The sequence below is a fragment of the Paramormyrops kingsleyae genome, chromosome 4 (genome assembly GCF_048594095.1).
Source record: "Paramormyrops kingsleyae isolate MSU_618 chromosome 4, PKINGS_0.4, whole genome shotgun sequence".
In the NCBI taxonomy this organism is placed as follows: Eukaryota; Metazoa; Chordata; class Actinopteri; order Osteoglossiformes; family Mormyridae; genus Paramormyrops; species Paramormyrops kingsleyae.
In genome coordinates, this window is record NC_132800.1 from 40,043,361 (window position 1) to 40,068,930 (window position 25,570).

The following is a 25,570-nucleotide window of genomic DNA, read 5'->3' on the forward strand; positions in this document are numbered from 1 at the left end:
ATTGCATTATAACCCCATATACTGTACTTCTTAAACAGACTGCTGACTCCTCCCGCATAAATTCAGCCGAAAGCTGGTAAATTATATATGTGTAAAATAATTCATTTGATACAAACACTTCTGTCTCATATTAGTTTTACTTTTTGCGCGGTTCTTTCCCGATGGTGTTCATTTACAGAGTCAGCGTGTTTCTCCCTTTGCAATTTAACCCTTGACATCATAACCTGATTTCTAAGTGGCGCCAATTAACCCATAAGAAACAGTTTGCAGACACGCATTTTTATAACAGTTTAAATGTTTCTTAGGTGGCCGTGTGTTGATATACATCTGAATCCCTGGGCTTCACACACAAATGTACTCATAAGTCCCGTTCTTTATTTTTTATACTTCTGGTCCTATTAGCAAACCGGCCGAGAAAGCGTGGCCATCTAGTCGCGAAGCTGCGCCGATGCGCGAAAGCCCAGCCTGTCTTAACGGAATAAACGACATAAAATCAAAGGCAGGAGCGGAGCTTGGTGAATGGGCGTCTGCGAGCCGTCGGCTCGGTGACGTCAGGCACCCGCTGGAAGCCCGTAAATCGGAGCTCACAACCGGCTGCGGAGGGCGGCGAGAGTGCGGCGCAACTTGTCGACGCGTCCACGAGAAACGGGAAATAATCGCCCCCCTTTTTAAGTTATCGTGCGGGGAGAGTCTTGCGTTTCGCCCCGGGAGCTGGGGGCCAGGTCTGCGACACTCCGGAGATGGATAGACTTTTAACTTGTTTCTTGGCTGCCTTCAGTTTGCTGGTCTCCGTTAGAGGACAGGCTTTTAAAGGTAAGACTTTTCCCCTCACAGAAATGCCGGGGTCTCCTCTGGAGGGGAATACGGGATGTCACATAACGGCTTTCTGCTGCACGGATTGTAAAATGACACCGAGGGTAGCCTGGTTCTACGGGCATGTGAATGTTATCGAGACCCGTATTCTTGTGAGCAAATACAAGAAGTTGGTCAAACTGTTTAGTGTGGTTAATTTTATTTAATTTGTGTCGAATGCGTTTATTTTACTTCTGTTCACAGCCGACACATGCCAGCACAGCTGCAACTTTTCCACTTATCCCCCTGATCTATTAGCGCAAACGCAACAGTGTTTCGGCGCGACCGCCGCCCCGCCGCGATTTCGCCGGAAAACTCCCGTTATCCAGATAGTTTTTCGGGTAGAAGTCAGCGCAGCCCGGCTTTTTACTGGAGCGGAAAGGAAGCAGTCGATTAGCGGCGTTTTTCCTTTCCTCCCAGATTTCTGCGCAAAGTTAAGGCAACTTGGCAGTGATTCTTTTTTTATGCTTTGTGACTGCAGATATGAACCGTACGGGTCCGATCGTCTCGACATCCCTGTGAAATAACCACAGTATCCTGAGGCACCGCCGGTCGAGTAAAAGTTGACAGGCTTTGCCTGGAAAGCTCTGCTCCAGGCTGCCGTAATCTTATCAGGCGCTATATAAAGAATAAGGACGGACTTTTACTCCGGTCGGGAGAAGCTGGCGGAGCTGCAAAGTTTACATACACTGTTCAAATGCGCACTTCATATAGGCTGCATACTTAGCGGTGGACACGCAGCATATGTGAAACTAAAAGTATGTTCAAAATATCCCTTATACAGCCGTCTTTTGTCATTTAAATAAAACGGGGTTGAACGCTGTTTGTTTTTCTCTAAATGTTACTCTTCTGTTGCAATTTTATATTACAGGGGCGTGTGCTGAATCTGCCTTTAAAGCTGAACTTGCTTTTAAACTGTTTACGTAAATCACCAAAGGTTAATTGTACAAATTAATCGTTTTAAGCGTCCTTATGAGTTTAACTACATTTACGAGGATTGCGTATGCTAGGAATGGAAATGCCTTTTTCCTCACGTTCATCCTACATTTCAAATTAAAATTTTACCAGTTGTATTGTAAAGCCAGAGATTCAAGTCTGGAAAATGTTTAATTATTAGTAATGTTTTGCAATGTGTAAATTCCCCATTCACATACTTATTTTTGTAGTTCGTAAAAGTATTGATTTTAGATGATACACGACGCTCACGTTTTTGTAACATTTACTCAAAGCTGAAAAATTCAAAAGACGGCTTTGCCTGAATTGTATTCGTTATCTTTAATGGGAAAACATGTTATTTTTTTTAAATACGAGTTGGATAGGTTGTTGCTACCACCAGAATACTCTCATACTCGTATGTTTGTTATGCGGGCTTGGCAGATTGAAGCCCCAAATTGCCCGAGGTGACACGCAGCAGTTTAATTCAATACATAAAAGGGGTCATTTCTGGTTCCTGGGACAGGGGATTTTTTATGTGTGTAGGTGCATTATCTATATGTAAATCAATAGTGGTGTTTGCTGTGAATATGCTGCCTGGGGTAAATGTCTACCCCACGGTAAATGCAGCCATGCCATGTAAGCTGTAGCAGTTTATAATATATATAAGGCGTACACCCCTTTTAATTGCTATGAATTTATTAAAAAAAAAAAAAAAAAAAACTTTTCATCGAAGGGTGTTTATTCAAGTCCCTCAAGCGTTTAAACACAACAAGAATCTTGAGTTCATTTTTACAGTCTGAAACCATTTCCGTGTAGGGTTGTGTTATTAACAAAAAGGTTTTAAAGATGGATACATTAAAACGAAGGTAGATGCCAGCTGTAATTGCTGCTGACAGCTAAAATGTTTACTTGCGTTTAGTTGTGCGCTTTGACCCATTGTTTCCTCGGCGTTTTACGCAAACGGCCTGATGGGGGCAGCATCGTACACGCGTGTTTTATATTCAGTTTAATGTTCACTTGGAAAACTCGGTCTATAGGGATGTAGAACTTAAAAAGATTCTTGCCCACCGCAAATTAAAGACACGCTTATTTTTAAGCAAAGAACCCCCTTAAAAGGCAAACCTTTTTTCAGGCTGTAATAGAATTTAAAAAATGCACCGAGGGTACAATGGTTTGCTAAAAAAAGACCCCAGTTCCTCGCGTTCCCTTGACCTCCTTCCGTTGTTGCGAACGCTCATGTTATAGATGCGAACCTGTCTGCGGGCTTTAGATGCCGACAGCCTGGCGAGAAACTGCTCATCAAAGCCGGCTGTATTTCGGTGGCCGTACGTGACCCCCCATCCAGGGACAGACGCCGTGCGCACTAATGACTCAGCTCTGATTCCGATCGGTTGCTTTGATCCCTTTTTATAATGTGTACGAGTCTAAAAAGTCGGCCGTCGGACTGTGGACACCAAAAACATGCGTGTGGGCTCCTCTGCGGGGCTGCCAACTCTCACGCATCTAGCGTGACACGCTTTCAGACTGTCACGCTCACGCAAGAAATCTTACGGCAAATCTATGTTATTCCATTATAAATCTTAGCTCATCATTAGCCACATGTAAAGTGTTGCGGTAATTTGCAAACCCTACAGAGTATTTGCAAGGTAATAAAACCCGTTCATACATGTGTATGCGTGTGCGGATATGTTTCTTGTGTACCGACTTGGAAGAGCCTAAGGTTTGGGCATGGCGGGGAATGACGCTGATGCCTTTTTTAAGGGGGGGGGGGCAGAGACGCGGGGTTGATCGATCCGGGGCCCCGGTGCGAAGCGTCCTACCGAGAGCGCGTGCAGGAAGCGGTATGTCAGCGACGGGATACAGCTGGGTCAGGGCTGCGCGTCCTGTTTGGCTTTTGCGTCTGTTTGCCACCTTCCTGTTTCCTCCATCTATTACGCACTAAAAATACCTCCTTTTTGTTTTTTGACACCCCCCCCCCCCCCAACCTACAGTTTCTGTAAGGTAGAGAATCAGATTACGTCGCAGTATTGTTACCTGGGATATTTCGGGAAGTGCTACTGTACGTGTTCCACAGCCGCCTTTTTAGAGGGAGAAGGAAAGTCTCGCTGTTTCTCAGGTAGCACTGTTTTTGACAAGCATAATGACATCATTATGTTACTGTTTTATTGCTTCTGCAAGCACCATAATAAATCATTTGCATACAATTTCTTTTGATACCTATTTATAGGAGGAAAGTTTCTCATATGGAGAAAATTAAAATTCCTATTGTTTAAATATAACTTTGGTAATATTTATCTAAATTTTTAATTGCAATTTCGTCAGTCCCGGGTGGATGTGGCCTTGTCTGTTTACATACTGCTGCTTTTTTTCTTTTTTTACCTCTCGACATATTAAATATTATGGGATGAAAGCGTGATGTTTATACTTGAAAAGTGTTGATATATCACCGCTGCAGCAGCTCTGGGTTACGTCTGTGGGTACCAGTGACATTTGTTTAGTAAAATAAGAAAACTGCACTGTAGTCATTTATTATTTTGGGTGTTTGGGAACAGCTCGCTAGTCTTTCTGCACTTGGGAGTATCTGAGGGATGGGGGTGGGGAGGTAACTAGTGTCCCCTGCTGCAGAATTTCTCTGGAAGTTTCCAGAACACTTGGCTACGGGGTCTCTTTGAGTCCCTCAGCGTTTTCTGAGGGAGCGCTGCATAAACGTTTCTGGTTAGCCTCATTCCATTGTCTCTTGCCTGGCCTCCCCTTGCCACGGGCGTGAATTGGCACCCCCCTCCCTCCTTGTGATTTATCAGCTTACTGGGGGGAGGTTTATTCCACACTTGGCGCATTGTTATCAGCGAGCTGCCGCGGGATTGCAATCAGCTCGTGCCCGCGCCGCCTCCACCACGCGGCATCTGAGCGGGGTTGCGCTAATTACACGCCGCTCTTCCTCCGGTGGAGAGACAGGGGATAAAAGCTAATGAGTCAGCCTGCCCGGCGCGGGCAATGCCTAATGAAGAGCAAGAGGTAGCCATGGACCAGTAATTTCTAGCGTGATCTCATCACCATTTCAAAAAAGGCCGGCGGGAGGGAGGGAGAGCGGAGTCAAGGGCCCCAAGAAAACAGCGACTTATTATGCGGTGGATCGTGTTTACCAAAGTTAGCATTCATCATAAGTGTCTGCCTCATTCAAGCATTCAGGAGAATATTTCTAATTAATGCTCCAAGGGTCTTCATTGTGTCTAATGATGGAAAAGGGGGTGGGAAGGTGGATTGAGAGGAGAGGAACAGACTAGAGAAATCCTTAAGAAAAACCACGTCATCCACTTCAGCAAGAGGAGGGAGATTAGGAAGCAGATACTGGTTAGCTGATGGTGTTATTGCTCTTCAAAGGAAGGTGCAGTGCATAGGGTGGAGGGAAGGCTTCTCTGATTCCTGCTGGATTTGGGAACCATTGGATTCGTGCCTCACCTGGATTAACATCAGGGTGGCCGATTTGCTGCGTTTGTCATCGCTTTTGTGGATGTATGTGTTGGAGAGAGGGCAGGTGTGGAAGCTCCGCCCCCTTGCCCATCCATCCTCGGCGGGCCCCTGTGCTCGTGTCCACAGGTGGGTCTGTCCATTACTGACAGGCCACATCTGCACGCGGCTGTTGTTAGCCCCCCCCTTGTGGCCCCCCTCCCCATCCATTAGGGCCTATTTGCTGCTAGCTCATTAGCATAGCTTTTTCCTGTCCGCTGGTGACCCCCGCCGTGATTCAGTCCCCTCTCACTTGCGCTAATAGCGTGGCCGTAACCCCCCTCCCAAAGAAAATCTCCCCTTACCTTACCCAGAACCTTCAGAAACACCTCAAAGTGGGGGCTTACATCTATATTGTGTGGGTCAGTAGAGTCTGGGAGGGGGGGGGCTTGGTGACCCCCTCCAACCATTAAAACTTTGTGATTTATTACTAAATGCTGGGAGTGTAAACATTTGATTGGCGATCAAAATGGCGGGGGGGGGGGGGATAAAAAAAAAATAAAACCCTGATTGATGCTGTCATACAGTCGACACATCGCACAGCTAGTAGAATAAAAGGGTCAAAGACACCCTAATGTGGTGGGGGGGCACTCTGTGTGACACCGAATGCACTGGGGGTGTCAACATGGATGCCGCAGCTTTCGGTTCCCACTCGCACTGGTACTCATGGCGTCAGCAGAAGTTTGCTTTGGAGCGTGACGCCTGGCCTTCCTGAAGCTCCCCACATTGGGGGGGGGGGGGGGTCTTTAAGGTACGCTTGTGGCCGCGGGGCCCTCAGATGGCAGGCTGTTTCCCTTTCTGTCCAGGATGGGAAAGGGGGCCGGAAACGCAGAGCCCAGCCTTCTGTCCCAGCCTTCCTGCTATTATCCTGTCCTTCCGTTCAACGAGAGCTGAATTCGAGCTAAAAAGTCCGGCTCTCGTTAGCTAGCTTATCCGCGTGTCGGCAAATCCAGGATGACATCCTCCTGGAGCCTGAGCTAAAACGGGCCCCTAGCTGTGTGGGGCCTCATGCGGGCCCGCCCACTTTAAAAAGGCCCCAGAAGGCAGAGACGGGTGTTAATTGCACTGCGTCTCATCGGTGGGCGGCCATATTGTGTCTGTCAGCTGCTCCGGGCCCCACTAACAGCGGTAATGAAAATGGGGAGGGGTGGGCAGGGCTGAACACCGACACCCCCCCCCCCCCCCCCCCACCATGCTTCATTGCTGCTCTCTAACCAAATGTTAGCTGAGCATAAGGTGACAGTGTAATTTTGTTCGCGTCTGCCGGTCTCGTGGGATTGTGTTTAGTGAACCTTTTATGGACGCCTTCATCAGAGAGAGTGGGGGGGGGATGCGGCACGTCTGCGTTCAGTGTGTGGGAGCCGAATCAGGATGCGGAAGCAGGCTCGAGGACGAGAAGTTACGGGGGGGGCAGGCAGTACAGTGAAAATCGCAGCGGTCCACAGCAGCACTTCTTAAGGAATTTAAGGCCTGTTCACGGGGTCCCGCTCTCTGTGGATGGGTCTGTTTCAATGCCGCGGATGAGCAGCTGGGCGACACGACATCACGGAGCACGATGATGATGTCACCATCAGCACGTGAGCATGCAGCTGTGGGGATGCGAAACAATGACCCAGTAACAGAAAAGTGACGCACACGTGAGGCACATCCTGTAATCAGGCCACGCGCTTGAGGAATTGCAGGGCGTTTGTTCATCAGGGTCCCGCTGGGCGGTGGGGTCACTTCACGGGAATGTATTGATAGGGCAGCGTTTGGGGGAAACGGAGGCCTGGATGAACACAGACAAAATGGTGATGTGATAATCAGGGAGGATCCGCACGTGGGTGTGGGAAAGCGGGTGGAGTGCTGGCCTCACACAGCATGTGGATCTGCTGCTCTGCCATCATGCATCCCGCCCAGCTGAATCAGGGGTGGAGGGGGTCACTGGGACTCGTGTCTTGGGCCACTGACCACGCTTACGCTATATCTCCTCTGTTTTTAGGGCTCCGGCTGCACTTACCCCACACTCCCCCTCTTTTTAAGCCCCCCCCCACGGCTTGGTTCTTGTGTTTATGGAGGCCTCCCATTCCCCTCCCCCCACCTTCTGTGACCTGCTGATTGTTGACATGGGCAGGCCTGTTCCATGCATTACTGTTGGGGGCCGGGCAGGGTCACGGGGGGGCTTCCTTGCCATTCGCCACTGCCCAGAGGTGAACCCCCTCACCTTGGAAAAATCTGGTGCCCTGGAAGAGGAGTGTGTTTATTGCAGGCCAGGATGATTAATGCTTTTAGACTGTGATGAATGGTACGTTCCTCAGGGCACGCGGTCTTCTGATGGGGGCTCTAACAGCAAATGCACTTAATTTGTTGCATTCTCCTTTTCGCTCTATAGGGAAATGCTCACATATCGCCGCTGTACACCAGCGTTACGCAAGCACTCCGGCGTCTGTAAACTTCTGGCGATGAACCCCGAGGTCATGTGACCAGCTTCTGACGCCCAAAAAGATTCGGAAATCCAGCGAACTGGCCACCTTGATCTCTTTTGACGTTTTAATTTGTCTGAAACTTGGGTTTCTGAAATCCCGGAAACTGCATACTGAGATCCAGCAAAGTGGTTAATGTATGTTTAGGTTTACCTGTGATTGTGGTTACCTAGGGAGATGGATTACATTGAGAGTTTGGCTGTTGTCACATTGTGTGAATGCTTCCCTGGCTATCCGATGGCTTGAATGGGGGGTCTTGACTAGGGTTGTGTAGTGTAGCATACAGTCTGGTTACATACCAGTGCATATTATATATATTCTCGTTGGCTTTAATTAAAAGACACCCCCATTGTTTTATTTTATATTGGTGTGTTAGTGTGGAATATGTTATATACGTGTTGTATAGGAGGAGGGAGAATATTGTCAATAAGGGCACTACCTCGCGAGGCGGAGAGCGATTTGGGGGAAGGAGCACCGCGGTGAGCGCAATACTCCAGGGACGCTCAATAGAGACCAAGCTAAGAGAGTGAGCGTGCAGCAGCCAGTTCGGTCTCCTTGTGAAACTGTATTAAACTCCTTTTCCATCTCCCTACTTGCAGACCTCTGCATCTTTATTCAAATGTGTTGCACCGGGGTGGGCAGCCGTGTCACACCCTGTGTCCGTAACATATTTTGGCGAGCCAGCCAGGAGGGGTCAAAATGGAGAGAACTGAATCCCCTTTTCTAGAGACGAGCCTGGAAGAAGTTCAGGATCTTCATGACGAGATAAGTGCCACATTGTGGCGGTTGAATGGAAGTCAGCTTGCTGAGGTTTGTGCCTTTCTACACTGCGACCGAAGCACTGAGGGTGTCCCATCCTATGCAGAAAAACGAGCTCGTATTGAGAGGGTTGAGAGTGCCCTCGAGGCAATGAGAGAGGAGAAAGAAGTGGAGGAGGTTTGCCGGGACTTCAGCCATCTGCTGTCTGTTATGAATGAGGCAAGGGGCACAATACCACATAGGGCAATGTTTAGGCCTGGATTAGGGAAAAAGTACTTCCAGCCGCGGTCGTATGAAGATGAGATGAATGAAAGCCCTGCTGGGGTAGGATCCAGGGGCAAGACAGGTCGAGGTGACGACATTGGCCGACTCAAAGTACCGGATCGGCAAATACCGGAAGTAACCATTCGGCGTGAATTCAAGATTTGTGGCCAAGTCAAAGACAACGGACAAAAAGATCGATTGCCTTATCCCAGTTTGATGAGGCAGATTGACGTTGGGCTAGAAAGAGGACATTCCGAGACTGAAATATTGGAGGCAGTTGTCAAAGCAGTTGACCCAAGCTTACCCCTCCGAGGACTCCTCGAAATCAAGCGTGGACTCACACTGGACACATTAAAGGCTATCCTGAGGGGCCATTACAGAGAGGAGAGTGCCTCAGACTTGTATCACCAGCTGGCAAACTTGTCACAGGAGCCCAAAGAGACTGCTCAGAATTTTATCTTCCGAGCAATAGTACTGAAAGAAAAACTGTTGATGAAGTCAACCGGTGGAGATGATGAAGAATACTACAGCCCAGATGTGGTCCAGAAAAAATTCTTGCGCACCATAGAAACTGGACTACTCAGTGATTCCGTAAAGTTCCAGCTAAAACCTCTGCTGGATCTCACTGACATCGCAGATGAAGAACTGATTGAGAGAGTGAGTGAGGCTGCCAAGTTAGAAGGTGAGAGACAGGAAAAACTGAGACGACAAGCAACTAAGAACCCCAGAGTTAGTGAGCTCCACACTGACACCTGGACTGAGAATTATATTCAGCCTACAGTATTTGCCCCACCAACAGAACAAACAAGGGCAAACGCCCGGAAGAAAGAAAAGGAGGAAAAAAAAAATTGTGACAAACTCAGCCCAGAGCGGATGATGGAAGAGCTGCGGACTGAAATGAGGCAGATGGTCCTGTCTATATTGGAGGCGAACCGCCCGAGGCCACCAATTGGGGTTCTAAGGGGGTGCCAGCAGTGCCGAGATGAAGGAAGATCTGAGACCTGCCATCACTGCTTTAAATGTGGTCAGTGGGGACATTTGGCCAGGGGTTGTAGGGGTCAGAATCGGAATCTGGGAAACGAGGAGGGGCTGCTGGAGGGGGACACTCAGCAGCCCAGAATGCAGCGTCCCACAGTTTAACAACCAGTTTAAGGACCCCAAAGAATGTACCTCCTGACCAATACATTCAGAAGCACCAGACTCTGCATACCATTGATGCACTCGAGGATCCGCCGCTAGTGTTGCCCACAGTCTCAGCTCAGTGCTGTCCAGTTAACCACTTACCTCCCCGAGTACAGTCAAAACTCATCTCACTGATTGGAAGAAGATGTTTAGTTAACTGTTGGATTGATGGTCAACTAGTGGAAGGTTTATGGGACACGGGAGCGCAGGCAAGCATTATCAATGAAAATTGGCGCAGGCAGTACCTACCTCACACAAAAATCAGGCCCCTTGAAGATTTGCTGGGACAGGCAGTTCTGACCGGCAGAGCAGCAAATAATACAACAATTCCTTTCATCGGGTGGGTCGAGGTAAATTTCCAACTGGTAGGGGAAGGGCGACAACCAGCGCTCAGAGTGCCAATACTGGTGTCCAGTGATGATGATGTTGCAGAAGAGCCAATCTTGGGATTCAACATAATTGATGAAATAATCAGAAGGCCAGAACACCAGCCCCAGGATGGCAGGAGGGAAATTATTTCATCTGTGACCAAGGCTTTTGCAGTTGAGGGTGGGACAGCACGAGCAATTGTCAGTTTGATTCAGAATTCCCGCAGGGAGGAGGAAGGAAGAACAGTTAGGGTGGGCCGGAATGGAGTGATGCTAGCAGCGAACCAAGTAACCACAGTGTTCTTGCACTCCCTTTTGGACCCACAGCTACAGGGACAAGACCTGCTGTTCTCCCCTACAGATGACCACCCACTCCCAGAGGGACTGGCTGTTGGCGAAGTCTTGGTCAGAACTCCAATACAACGAATCATGAGGATTCCAGTCCCAATAGCGAACACCACTAATCAGTGCATTCGCTTAGAGAAGCGTACTATTGTGGGTCGTATTCAACCTATCAAGACTCTATACCCTGCTGCCACAAAGTCAAGTGAAGTGCCTTCAGCTACAACTGAGGTTTGGGACCTTCCAGAGTACCTGAACAGCCCCAGTGAGGGAGGGCGTGGGGCAGTGTGGGATCCACCAGTGGATCTCAGCCACCTCAGTGAAAGAGAAAAGAGAGCTGCGAAAGAAGTGCTGAAAGAAGAATGTCAAGCATTTGCCTATGATGACCAGGATGTGGGACGCATTCCATCATTACAGATGCACATCACATTGCATGATCCAAGCCCAGTTCAGAAGACCTATGTGTCAATCCCAAAACCATTGCACCAAGAGGTAAAGGAGTATCTTCAAGACCTTCTCAATAGGGGATGGATAACACCATCGCGCTTGTCATATTCATCTCCAGTGGTGTGTGTCCGAAAGAAAGATGGAAGCCTGCGACTGTGCTGTGACTACAGGGAGCTAAATCGGAAATCGGTGCCTGACCGTCATCCTATTCCGAGGATGCAAGACTTGTTTGATTCCCTTGGTGGAAGCAGCTGGTTCTCTGTCTTGGATCAGGGGAAGACGTACCACCAGGGATTTCTGGATGAAGCCAGTCGGCCACTCACTGCCTTCATTACCCCTTGGGGGCTTTATGAATGGGTAAGGATCCCTTTTGGGTTAAGTGCAGCCCCAGCTGAATTTCAGAGGAGCATGGAGGCATGCATGGTGGGCTTGAGGGACACCATTTGTCAACCATATCTTGATGACAACCTGGTGCACAGTGGCAGCTTTGAAGACCATTTGACACATGTGAAAATAGTCCTTCAACGCTATCAACAGCATGGTGTCAAACTAACCCCCAGAAAGTGTGAGCTGTTTAAACGGGAGGTGAGGTTCCTTGGAAAAATTGTCTCCGGAGAAGGGTATACGATGGACCCTGCAGAGATTGCTCCAGTTCAGGCCTTAAAGCAGAAAACACCGGCTACAGTGGGTGATATGAGGAAGCTAATGGGATTCCTGTCATATTATCGGGCTTATATTCCCAATTTCTCTCGCATCGCCCAGCCACTTTATGCACTGCTGAAAACACCAAAAGAGGCACCTGACTTGAGGGGGGCAAGATTAGAGGCCAGGGGTCAAGTGGGGAAGAGACCTTCAGAAAAACGAGAGACCCTGTTGTCCCGCACACCAATCCAGTGGCAGAGCAAACATCAAGACGTCCTGAACCACCTAGTTGACTGTTTGTCCAGCCCTCCAATTCTTGGCTACCCCGACTTCGAACACTCCTTCACCTTGCACTGTGATGCTTCACAGGAGGGGCTTGGTGCTGTCCTATATCAAAGGCAGAATGGGAAAATGGTGGTCATTGCCTATGGGTCCAGGACATTAAGTCCACCAGAGAAGAACTACCACTTACACTCTGGGAAGTTGGAGTTTTTGGCATTAAAGTGGGCGGTGTGTGAACGTTTCCGTGATTACCTGTACCATGCCAAGTCCTTTGTGGTCTACACGGACAACAACCCTTTAACATACATCCTCACCACAGCCAAATTAAATGCTACAGGACACAGGTGGGTCGCTCAGTTGGCGGACTACAACTTTGTAATTAAGTACAGACCAGGTAAGAGCAACAGTGATGCAGATGGACTGTCCCGAATGCCACTGGACATCCATAAGTATATGCAGGAGTGCTCAGAGACTGTGGAACAGTCAGTGATCAGTGCGTCTATGGCGGGTGCTACAGTTGCAATTGAGGAACCAGCACAGATGCTGGGTCATCTTGAGGTGAAAACTTTGGAGTTGGTGCAGGACAGCAGTTTCCCACAGAGCCGCCCTTTCAAACCGGAAGAAATCAAGATGGCACAAGAGAGGGATGAGATCATTGGGAAGGTTCTGAAATACAAAAGAGGAAACAGCCAACCAGACAAACGAGAAGTCAGGAAAGAACACCAAGCTGTTGCTGCGCTATTGCGACAGTGGGCGAAACTCCTTATACGAGAGGATGGTGTCCTGTGCAGAAGAACGTGCAGGGGAGAACAACTGCTCCTGCCAAAGGTTTACCACCCTCTTGTCTTTCGTGAGCTCCATCAAGAAATGGGACACCTTGGGGTCGGCCGCACACTGAGCCTCATTCGAGACCGGTTTTATTGGCCCCGAATGCGCAGCGAGGTGGAACACTTTGTAATGAATGAATGTGAGTGTCTAAAGAGGAAGAGACCCAGTAGACCCACACGTGCACCGTTGTCACCCATTCAAACCACTTATCCTTTTGAACTAGTGTCCATTGACTTTCTTCACCTGGAGGCATGCAAGCAAGGTTATGAGTACATCTTAGTGGTCATGGACCACTTCACCCGCTTTGCACAGGCCTATCCAACGAAGAACAAATCTGCAAAAACGGTGGCAGAAAAGTTGTTTAATGACTATATCTTGAGATTTGGGTTTCCAAGTAAAATTCATCATGACCTGGGGAGAGAGTTTGAGAATCGCCTCCTGGGTGAACTAAAGGGGTTGAGTGGAGTGCAAGGCTGTCATACGACAGCGTACCACCCACAAGGAAACGGCCAAGTGGAGAGGTACAACCGAACATTGTTGTCAATGCTCCGCACCTTGTCCGACGAGGAAAAGGCAGATTGGAAGAGCTCGCTGAACAAGGTGGTCCATGCATACAATTGCACCAGGAGCGAGGCCACAGGATTTTCCCCATACTATCTACTTTTCGGTAGATCCCCACGCCTACCAGTTGATCTTCTGTTTGCCACCAAGACAGCCGAGGCACCAACCACTTACCCAGAGTATGTAGCTGCATGGAAAAGCCGGATGGAAGAAGCATACAAGATAGCAGTTTCGACAGCCCGGAAAGAGGCAGCTCGGGGAAAACGCCAGTATGACCAGCGAGTGTTTGGAAGGGACCTAATGTCTGGAGACAGGGTACTTGTTCGCAACCTGACCCCCAGAGCAGGCCCTGGAAAGCTGCGGTCGTACTGGGAGGACAGAGTCCATGTTGTGATCGAAAGGAAACATCCTGAGAGTCCGGTCTATGAGGTGAAACCAGAAAATGGGAAGGGGCGCATAAGGATTCTGCACCGGAACCACCTCTTGCCATGTGATTTCCTTCCTTTGGAGCGACCAGACCCCAGAAGCAGAGGCGAACCGTCCTCAATGCGCCAGCACAGACGCGTCCAGAAGAGAGCAGGATGGAGGAAAGGACCATCGTGGGTAGAGGTACCTGATTCTGACAGCAGTTGGGAGGATGACTGTGCAGTCACACTGAGATGGAACGCTCCAGATGGCAGTCAGGGACCAGTTTCGCAGTCTCAACAAAGTCAAGCTCAACCTCATGTGCCGCTACAGAGCGAAGAGGATGTGCAACTCCAGAGCGAAGAGGATGTACCACTACAGAAACAAGCTGCGCTTGCTGAGCATCCGGATGTGCAAAACAGTGCGGAGACTGACACAGATGACTCAGTAACGGAAGCTAGACAGAATCCTAAAAGACAAACACGCAAACCTGCAGTGCTCTCATACGATACTCTGGGCAACCCTGCCTGGGTTCGTGCTACACGTTTCCTTTCTAAGACCATGCCAGGCCAGATTGTGCTGTGGAGACCCTGGATCGGAGATTAAAAGGGATAATAGATTGGACAATATATGATATACTTCTGACATGAATGGAAACCAGTACATGGGATTTTGAGAAATGTCGGGTGACATTTACTTTTGTGGGGGAGAGTGTAGTGTAGCATACAGTCTGGTTACATACCAGTGCATATTATATATATTCTCGTTGGCTTTAATTAAAAGACACCCCCATTGTTTTATTTTATATTGGTGTGTTAGTGTGGAATATGTTATATACGTGTTGTATAGGAGGAGGGAGAATATTGTCAATAAGGGCACTACCTCGCGAGGCGGAGAGCGATTTGGGGGAAGGAGCACCGCGGTGAGCGCAATACTCCAGGGACGCTCAATAGAGAGCAAGCTAAGAGAGTGAGCGTGCAGCAGCCAGTTCGGTCTCCTTGTGAAACTGTATTAAACTCCTTTTCCATCTCCCTACTTGCAGACCTCTGCATCTTTATTCAAATGTGTTGCACCGGGGTGGGCAGCCGTGTCACACCCTGTGTCCGTAACAGTTGCATGGTAAACCGGTACTGAATAAAACACAGTATTAGAGTTTTATAAAAGGGTACAATACCAGCATTTTGAAAAAAGTGGTACTTTTATTATGGAAATAACTATTTATCTGGGTAAAGGGAATCTGTCTCTTTAAGCTCAACGTTGACAGCCAGTGAAGTTGCAGAAATCTGAGAGCAAAGGCCGAGAGAGCAGTGCACTTTGGTCAGAGAAGAGATGGCAGCGACTTCAGCAATACCTGAACTCACTGGCAAAGAAAGTAAAACATGGATATTTTTCGGCTGTAAAGTCGACAAAAAAGGTCGAGCCCCTAGACACAGCAGCATTGCAGTGCAAGTGCGGTTTAAACAGGTATTGGGAGGCAACACGTCAAACCTGGCCAAGCATCTGCTGGACAAACATCTCAGACTTTTCAAGGAATTAGAGGACCAACAGGTGATAGGAGTCTATTTCACTCCTCTATGTCTATGAAAGAAAACCCTGTCTGCTTATGTCATATACATATTCATTCGTAGTCTACATTGGTCACTCGTGAAAAGGACTCATCAAACTCGCAGATAAATTCAATCCCACTGTGTCACGCCAGTTTTTTTGACAGCATTTTGTTTGGAATAAAAGATTTTGAGAATATTCTTCTCTTTTAGAAAAATATTGAAAATTATTGAAATCGTAATTCATTCGTAGGAGCAAGGAGCAGCAGTTGACATCGTGCCCCTTTTGTGCCCGACCCGTGTCATGTGACTCGCTTCGAGTTCCCATGGTAACCGTCGGAGAGCCCTCCTCGATAAATTAGAGGAGGTGTTAGACGTGGAGGTCAGACCGTAGGCCCGCACAACGCTGGATGGAGCCACCCGGAACTCAGAGGGTCTGTTAACCGCGGTGGGAAAGCTGATGCCTTAATGAAACTGTGCCAGTTCTAATTGCTGAGGCGGGGGTGGCGTGGCCGAGAGAGGCCGTCACTGGGGTGGCAGGGGAGGGGGAGACAGCTTGCAGGTCCTTGTGCCGTAAGTGCAGTAATCTGTCATGTTCGTTTGCCGAGCGCTGAATGATGACATAACTCTCCACTGCGGCTCCCCCCTCCTTCCTACCCCCCCAAGCCCAGAGGTAGCTGTTTGTTCTGAACCGACTCGGCTCTGGGAGAAATGAGGCTTCAAGGACTGGCGTGGGTGGGATTACTTCGAGCCATCACTCAGCACCTGCTTTAGCTCACTTACCATTGGTCGCTTCAATGTGGCCCCAGCCCTGTTCCCATTGGGCAGAGACTAACAGTAATCCCGCCCACAATGGCTTTCAGACCTTGACAATGGTTTGTAGGTAAAATGAGAGTGACATCTCGCTCATCAGCTCTTGCTGTGGTTTCAAGTTCAGCAGTTAACTAGGCTACGTTTGGTAAGAGCTGTGGTTCCTGTCACACGTAGGTAAACGTTGTCGGCGACAGTTTTCCACATAATTAAGGACAAGAGCAAGCCGACCTGGCAGGTTGTGGTCTGGTGACCTTTACGGTCAACGTTTGTGTCGTTGGGCAGATGAAACTCAGAGTAAGGACGTGCAGCTCCTCCTGCTGGTCTGCTAAACTGGATAATGGTCTCTAAGAGACACACTTCTGTCTGGTGTGTTTTTGGCCTGAAACGTGGCTGCGACCCACTCATTCTCCATGAGGTGGGATTAGTTGAGCTATACACACCCCCTCCTCGCCAGCACCGCCACCTAACCCTGGTTCCTGCTCTGGTACCTTAGGAAGAAGAGCAGTGGGTCCTCAGATTAATCTGTCAGCTGGGAGAGATTTCGGAGGGTGTGAGAGCCACGACAGTGGGGTTTCCAGTCTTTGCACACTGAGCACAGAGAGGGCAGGGGTGGGGAACCTGCTTTCTGTGTTCACGGCTCATCTGAGGTGGCATGTGGTGGGGTCACAATCGACCTTTCATGGTGCAGGCCTTCCCCGCCGCTTTGGAGAACGGGCCCAGCTGAATCGGGGGTGGAGGGAGTCACTGGGACCCCTGCCGTCTGTGTGGATGGGCAGCAGGCCGTGAGCTCGACTCGGGTGGTTTCCTTGAGGATCTCAGCCTGGGTCCTCAGACACTCCCTCCATGCGACCACTCTGAGTGTAGCTGGTAAAGAATAAAGATGGCCTGCATGTGGAGAGCCAGCTGACTGTTAAACAGATGCTCGATTCGCTGCGCCCTTGTACGTTCCTGCGTGATGCGTACTGCCCCCTTTCAGTTGTGACAGGAGGGTATATAATAGGGTGGGGCCACAGAGGCACTGACTGTAACTGAAAGCTGATTCATACCCAGAGGTGTCACTGACCAATTCAAAACATATCATTGGCTAATAATGAGGTCGCCCCCTCTGTATGAAATATGGCTTCTCATATTCCCCCCCACATTAAAAAAATCCTACAGTTGCCCCTGTACAAAGGAGAACTCAAGAGGCCCATTTATCACATGGAATAAAAAGTCTGTGATTAAGGCGAAAATAGAATTTTATTGATCGAGTGACAAGCGTGACTTGATAATGAAAGGGAGGTGGAGAAAGTATCTCTCCAGATCCTGAAGTCATTTTTAAATGCAAAACGGCTCGTCGTCTGTCGCCTGCCTCTTCGGCTCTTTCCAGCAGGGGATGCTTTATGGCACCAGTCTCTTATCAGCCTCACGTCTGAAACATCAGAAACCCACGTCCTGTCGCCTCCACGATTCCTCAGCCTCCTGGCCTCGTTTCGCCAGGAACCTCTTCGTAAGCCGGGAACGGAAACTTCCGGAAGCTTGAAAGACTTGAGAGGATTCGTAAGCGGCGTTGGCGGCGGCGCTCTGAAACGGCACTGGGAGGTCAGGCATTCACAGAGGACACCGCGTCTCCTCCAGCTGCGAACGGGGTCTCGTCGAGCGGAGAAAACGCGCATTTTGCAGAACAAAGGAAACTAATGATACGTACCAGACTTTTCACTTATGAGCCTTTCCTTGGAAACATAATAATATTATTAGGGAGTGATGAAATGGGTTTAATTACAACCCGCACATTCCGTAGAACCATGAATATTCACTTTGACACAGTCACTGCCCGTATGCTGTCAGTTTCAAGGCTAAATGTATTCGCAGAATTATCCAGCATTGTGCAATGAGTGCTTGGTTACACCCTGCTTGTGTTGTGGAAACATCTGGGGGCAGTTTGACAGACCCTTTTGTAGGCCAAGCAGTGTTAGCCCCCCCCCCCCCCCCCCCCCCGCCCCATGTTAATCGAGGTCGCAGCGCAGGCTGTCAGTGCCATTCGCTTTTAATTAGTTGACTCCGTCGAAACCGGAGGGCCTCTTAGAGGTAAAAAATAGAGGCGCATGTTGCATCTTACCCCTTCGCCGCTAACCATCCCATAACGACCTCCTCTGCGATTTGAGGACGGCTGATAAACTTTCACCGGGGACCCTAAGTGACTGAAAGGCTGCCTGCCTTAATTTGCTTCATTTTGTCAACCGACTTTAATAATGGATGACTGCAATCAAGTCAATTACAGCAGTCCGTTTATTCCTTCATCGATTGGCCTTCCGTGGCCCCGGTGTCAGCCTGAGGCCTCTGGTTGTGGCACGGGGCCTATAGGGGTACGATCTCAGGCATTTTGGCACTTATGGCACGGTCTGTTGTGCCCCTGTGTTGTCGGCCAATGAGGAAGGTCCCCTGTCCTGATATACAGCCTTGGAAAAAATTGAGACCACAGTACAATTTTTTGTTTCACTCATTTCTCAATTTATTGGTGTGCGTCTGTGAATAATATATGTCTTTTTGCAAACTCCACCCTGGTTCTTCCCTGCTTCTCATTAAAGGGCTTCTTCCTTGCTTTAAGACTTCAGTCCTGCTTCTAGGAGCCTGATACGAACTGTCCTAGCAGTGCACCTCACACCTGCACTTAATGTTTCCCATTCCTTTTGAAGCTCACTTGATGTCATCCTATGATTCATGAGAAACTATCAAATAAGTTGATGGTCATCTCTGGTATTTTAAAGTTGCTTCTGCCTTTTATGTGGCTGGTTTCTGATCGTTCCCAGTGCCTCCTACTTCAGTGTATTGCTGTCTTAGAAATTTTGAACCTGGAAGCAACCTGCAGCTCAGCATAGGCTTTCAAATTCCGTGTTTACTGTTTTGCACTGAACCACAACCAGTTCCGGCATGTTCGTGTTCTGGCAACAAAGTGTTCCAAGTTCTGTCTGTTTTAATCGGCTAGCATTTTGACCTGTGCTGCTGCGCTGAGTGCTGGAGGCATGGCCAGGAATGGCACACAGGAAGCCCGCGTACCCAGACGCTCCTTCACGCTCAAGCCCCCCATCCAGTTTGGACTCCCCTCCACAGCAGAAAGTCTTTGGCCTGAAAACGGATTGTGGAGGAATAGAGATGCATCAAAGGAACGGGCTGATCAAAAAATACGCTTTTTTTTTTTTAATAACTCTGCCGGCTGTTCATAAGTAATTCCTCATCCTCTTGATGGAATAAGGCTTGCTCAGAGAAGGTCAGGATTAGGGTCTCGAGATTTAGCCGCGATTGTTTCAGTATTATCTGGTATCACCGAAAGCACTTTTTGAAATTCTGGCCTAATCGTTCTAAGAAGCCGGACCAGACTGAAGAATATGTATGATAAAGCAGCCCTGTGTGAGGAGATTAGGGCAAACTGGGGGCTCCTTCTGAAAGTATGCTTATCTCCAGTAAGAAGCACCACCAAGGAACCACTATGGCCCTCTGTGCTATCTCATCCTCTTAGTAGACACTTACTAATGCTACCTTGAATGCTGTGGTTTATGAATACTGTATGTCTTAATCTGCACCCCTGGTGGAGAATGACTGCAGTGACGCTTCCTCCCTCCCCTGGACTCCAGTGAGGTTGCTCCAGATGGGGTCTTAGCGGAACAAGCTGTCGGTGCTTGTAGCCCATTAATGGGATTGCCTTCTCTAATGAGCTCGTTGACACGCCGCATGTTTTTAGCATTGGCGCTAAACGCAATAAACCCATCCAGAATGGCTAACCTGGCTGTAGCTCCGACACAATCACTCGAGTGACATGGGGCCAGTGTTGAACAGATGCGAACAGGCCAGCATCCTCTCCTTCTGTCCATTTCACTTTGCTTTGGTACTGTGCTGTTGAGATTTCATTTTTAAATGAACGAGCAACAAGCAATATAAGCAATATAAACAAACCTAAACTCCTCTAACAAAAAGGTAATTCTATGAATAGTCAAGTAATTGCAGCCCTACAAGGAACCATAACAAAATAACTTATCCTGTTCCGGAATGTAGAACACTTGCCTGTAGCCCTTATCTAGAGGCAGAGCATGTAGTTTTTGCACTTATTTAGCTAGTGAAATATGTAAATGCATCGAGAGAACATTAACCTGTTGTGCCTCATTCACTTATCTCTCTGCCTCAAGTGAATGTAATAGGGACTCGCTGACTGGGACTTGCTGCTTGTTGTAATGAATTAGCGATAGTGTGATTGTATTTCATGACAGCTACAGACTTATGACCTAGGTGTGTGTTGAGCTCCTGGAAACTGTAAGACTGTCTACCGTTGCCCTGAAACGCACTCTGTCTGCCTCTGATGGAACAGGCTTCCGTACTCCTCAGACTTCCTCTCTGGTCTCTCGCTCGTGGTACTTGTACGTTGGCCTCGTGCCTTAGGGAAGGGTCCTCTGCGTGGTCACCGGGGCCTTGCTTTGGCAGTGGCTGTCACTCGAAGCTTCCTCACGCCAGCGGATGACGGATGGATGGGGGGAGTAGGGGAGCATGTTGGCGAGCCGACAGCTTGGCTGGGTCCTGAATGACATTTAGTGGTTTTCTTTTGCCGCCAACACGTGTGGTCCCCTTCTGCCAGCCGCTGCTCCCAGTACCTATGGCTTTTTGCCCTCTGGCTATCTGCTCCCGAGATGTAGCTGTTGGTTCTCCGGTAGGATAATGTCCAAGTATGGGCGCCTCATACAACCTTAGCCCCTCCCCCAAAAGTGAATGAAATCCTAAAGATGGTCGCCCTCAAGTGTCCCATTGACATCTGATCATCAGGAAGCTAACAGTAATTGCTGAAAATGTTTATCAGATGAGCAAATGAGTATGAGAGTCTCCCTTGACAGCCAACAGACTAATGCCTCCTCTGTTACCCTGTCTTTAGCTCATCTGTGGTCCTTATCAGCCTGAACAGGATGCTGGTGTGTCCTGCTGTGTTTTCTGACATTTGTACCGGAAAAGAAGGGTCAAGCGAAAGAATATCCGCAAGCATTCTGTGCCAATTTGTTTGTAATGGACCGTAATTCATCTCCCCACATTCCAGCCGCTCGTCCACTACAGGGTTGTGGATTTACTGTGACCTTGTACGTTGTAATTCAGCAATTAAATGCTTTGCATGGCTTGATGTATTGACATTATGTAGTCAAATTAAAACTAAGCGAGCCGACAGATTTTTTTTTAAAGCTAACGTCACGTACTGTTACTTTGATCTATGTGCCGTGATCATCGTTAACGGTGTAAACGTTTCGGAAAGACCCATATCCATAACTTCCGGCTGGAAGTGCAGCGACCGACTTAGTGTGACGATGATGATGTGACTGCGTGAGATTAATATCCTCCCGTACAAAGCGGGAGGCGGGATCTATAAATCATCATTTGTCAGTAGGAACGCTCTCGTGGGTCTGGGAGTAGCGGCAGGGCTGGCTGCGCAGGGCCACCCCGGGGACCCCCCTCGCCGGGACACGGAAGGCAAAGGCAGGGTTCAGCTGACGCAGGGTAGGCAGTCCAAGGCTTGTATCGACGAGGGGTGGGCCGCACGTGAGGGCCCGCCCTTCGTTTCCGTGCCTTTTGCGTCTCTCCAGACGAGCCAGCTTGTAAATGGTGGGGCTGTGGCATCCTTCTCTTTTGACAGTCCCAGCCAACCAAGACAGGAAGCTTTCCTGCCAGAGCCGGAGGGGTAAAAAGAAGAAGAAAAAAAAATCCCCAATTTGCATATTATTCTAATACCAGCCATCAGTGCCCAGAATTACTCGGCATGATAGCATAATGAATGCAGTGCCTTGTAGCTTTCCATGAAGTCGCACACCATTTTTATGAATTATTCATAGTAGCCTGAAGGCAATAAATCAGCGAGGCAAGAACTAAGAAAATTAGCTACCAATTAGTGTTTATTTATGGTGATCGTGGGCACCCCCCTCCTTCACTCACACCCCAAAAAAAAATCAACAAAGTGAAGTTTTTGCTGTGACTTTGCCCTTGAAAGGAACGCGATCAGAGAGCAGGGAGAGGGTAGCGGGGAGCCGGGCATCAGAGCCTGAGTTGTTGTGGTTTGACGCACTCTAGTGCTGCCAGCCCCCATAGATCATTGGCGGAGTGACGTAAAGGGGACTCCGGGGATGTGGGGAACCACTCGGTGGTCCTAATGTCCTCCGTTGATTGGGAGTTCGTTCTGATGGCAACAGATGCTTGAAACAGACAGCAGCCCAGGAAGAGCTCCCCCTGGGGGCCGGAGGTGTGTCATACAGGGAGGAAGCCCATTGGATAGATCGCATTGGGAGGGCCAGTCCCCATGGTGGCAGGTCCCGACACGGGCACAATGTGCAGTGCGCGTGGTCCGAACCAAGCTGCCCCTGTATAAAATCAGTGTTGCATTTGTAGAGATCCATATATAACTGGTGGTACCTGGGGGTGAATGCGTAACCAGAGCTTGCAGACAGCCCCCCCCCACCCCAAGAACTCCTTGTAGCTTGAGCGCACACACACAGACTGTCAAAAGAATGCAGCCAGTGCATGCCTTGGAGCAGGGTGCGGTGCAGGGTATCGTCAAAATTACAGGCGGCTATAAAAAGCACAGTCCCGGGCCGCCTGTCCCGCCCCGGCAGCTGGGCGGTGCTGACGTGTGTGGGCACTGGCCCAGCAGGGAACCATGGCCCAAAGCGTCCCATCTCGGCCTCTCTGGGGAGCTCGTAGTCGGTGAGACCGGTGCATGTCTCTGCGGTGGCCGGGTGACGGGACATGCCTCAATGGCACAGACTCCTGTGAATGCCCGTGGCCCCTGTCGACTGGACAATTTTTGGGGAGCTGGTGGAACCTGGCATCTTGCATGGGCTTTCCCCATCCTTAGCGGACCTTGAATAGCCGGTAGGCCCCTGATCTCTCCGGTCCCCTGGAGATGCCGTTTCACCATGGCCATCAGTTCCCATCCGTTGCAGCCGCCCTTGTTTGGAGGATTAGCCTGCATGGCCCCGGGGGAGGGCAGTCACACACGTCACAGAGTGCTGTGGTGTCGCCGTCAGTCATGCTGTCAGTCCTGCTGCACTCGCAGCCCAAGCTACATGCTACTGGCTAATTAGGTGGAGGTTTTATTAATGCCTAGATTCCCAGAAATAATGTGATTGTTTCTGCTTGTGGCTTTTTTTTTTAATTTATGGTAATTGCAAATGCACTTAAAGGTTGGGGAAAGATGTTTAGGAAAATAATTAATAATAAAATCGAGCCCATTTGCTGATTCCTGCTCACTAAGACAGCATACTTTTGTTTCCCTAATTACTGTTTAATGAATTTATTCACTAATGTGCGGTTGTTTTGTGTTTGCCGAATAAACCATTTTTATTTTATTTTTTTAAAGACATGTTATTTTGAAGTTCATGCAGAGAGTAGCCTCATGGAGACTAACTGCTAACAGGAAGCTACACTCATGTTTTACTTGAAGATTATCTGGATTTAGGATGTGTAATCCTCAGCCAGTGACCAGCGGCAGATTTAGTCTTCAGACGTATCGCTCGTTATTTTTTTATTACTGGATTCTTCTGATTGGTGGTGCTCTGGATCTGACCTTACTCTCTCTCTCTTTTTAATAGATCTTTTTCCTCTAATGCTTGAGGTCGAGAGTGAACTTAAGCTTTGTAATTCCACGCTTTGTGTTTCTCCATGTTGAAGATTTTTCTCTGACAGGATCCACATGGTGTTCAAGGTTAATGCTTGTGGTATTCTGAGGGGCAACGGCCAGTCATTCCAAACACAAACCCTCAGCGACCCAGGCCTGGTGCTCTCTGCTGGGTTGTCTTCCTCTTTGCTCCTATCACAGGAAGCAGGGTACTGGAGTAATGGGCCCTCTTCCCCATAGAGTCGCGAAGAATAATGACAGGAAGTGACCTCATCGCTAGCAGACATCTGGACGGCAGTGATGGGCATCTGAGTACAAGGAAACTGTAACAATTAACAGGGAACCACCTGCCCGTCTGAGTCAAACAGGATGTGCTGGCAGTCGTCTTAGTCTCATGTCACTGGATGTTTATGTTGCACTAGGAATGTCAGACTTTAGTCATAAATATGGAGGTCGATGTAGATAAGAGAATCATTTGTCATCTGATCCATGAACAAACACACAGGCATGACTGTGTTCAGGTACCAATTTGATTGCATGAGTTGTTACTGGCAGAAATGCCTGAGTTGCTTATGGCTTATTTATTACGGAGTGGGGAGGACATTCGTGCCCTCAGTCCTCATGCCTAGAGGCAATCAAGGAACTCGGCAAGTTGAGAAGTTACCTCAATTCTAGTCACCTAAGCTCTTGAATGGTTCCCTCTCTGGATTGTGGATGGACAGCCCTACTGTGGATCAACAACATTAGTGTGGATGGACGGCACTGGTGAGAATGGACATTAATGTGGATGGACGGCACTGGTGTGGATGGACATGAATGTGGATGGACGGCACTGGTGTGGATGGACGGCACTGGTGTGGATGGACGGCACTGGTGTGGATGGACGGCACTGGTGTGGCTGGACGGCACTGGTGAGGATGGACATTAATGTGGATGGATGGCACTGGTGTGGATGGACACGAACGTGGATGGACGGCACTAAAAGCAGGAAGGCCTGTTCCTTTGTTCTCATCTGATAAGTGATTCTTAATAGACCTCCGGCACTCGATCTGCAGCACCAGCTCTCCCAGCTGGGGAAGTTAGAATCATCACCCTGCTCTCAAGGGGTTGGGGGAGGGTGGTCATGCTGTGTCTTTCCTCTTGAAGTAAAGGAAGCAGTGGCTGGTTGGGGAGGGGGCTCAATAGCCGTTATCTACGCAGTCAGGAAGGTTTCCCACGGCCTGTGCCCCCCCACGCCCCCAGCCATGCTGAGTTTAGTAGTGTCATTGACTGTCACCCAGCATGACCCTCCCCCCCCCCAGCTGTTAAACACTAAGATTGATGACCGAGGCTGCACATTTTATGTTGGGGCAAAAACCATTCAGGGAATGCCTCTGTGCCCCCCCCCAGGGAGCGGGTGTGGCTCTGGACCACGGCCTCGTGTGCCCCTGGGTCGCCTTCCGGGGGGGGCACGGGGGGGTGGTGGTGGTGTACTAGAAGTCTGCCCTGACTGTCACTGAGTCACACGGCATCATGACACACGAAGAAATCACATCTGTCTTCAGAGGAGTCGGAGAGGGAGTGTTTTTTTGGGATGCACCCGTGTCCTGCTAGAGACATTCCGGTGCCTGGTTATTAGGTCCTATGTGGTTTAGCCGAAGCCGGAGCATTTCCAGACCGCGGGGCAGGATTAGAGGAGCGCTGCCATCCGAATGCTGTGAATGAGTCCATTTCCTCGCTCCTCCTCATTTTGGCTCCTTTCATATTTATTTCGCTGAAGCA

The 25,570-nt window shown here is 49.1% G+C and overlaps 1 protein-coding gene across 11 annotated transcripts in view; it reads left to right on the forward strand.

Annotated features, from left to right (window-relative positions):
* Positions 1-507: 507 nt before the first annotated feature.
* Positions 508-25,570, forward strand: part of LOC111849733 (receptor-type tyrosine-protein phosphatase mu-like) — a 153,550-nt gene continuing 128,487 nt past the window's right edge. For 6 of the 11 annotated variants that reach the window (XM_023822844.2, XM_023822845.2, XM_023822846.2 and 3 more), the window contains exon 1: positions 508-813. In XM_023822844.2, coding sequence (XP_023678612.1) covers positions 741-813 — 73 coding nt within the window. In that variant the 5' untranslated portion in view covers positions 508-740. The remainder of the gene's footprint in view (positions 814-25,570) is intronic. The other 5 variants (XM_023822849.2, XM_072711334.1, XM_023822851.2 and 2 more) reach the window with 1 other exon arrangement.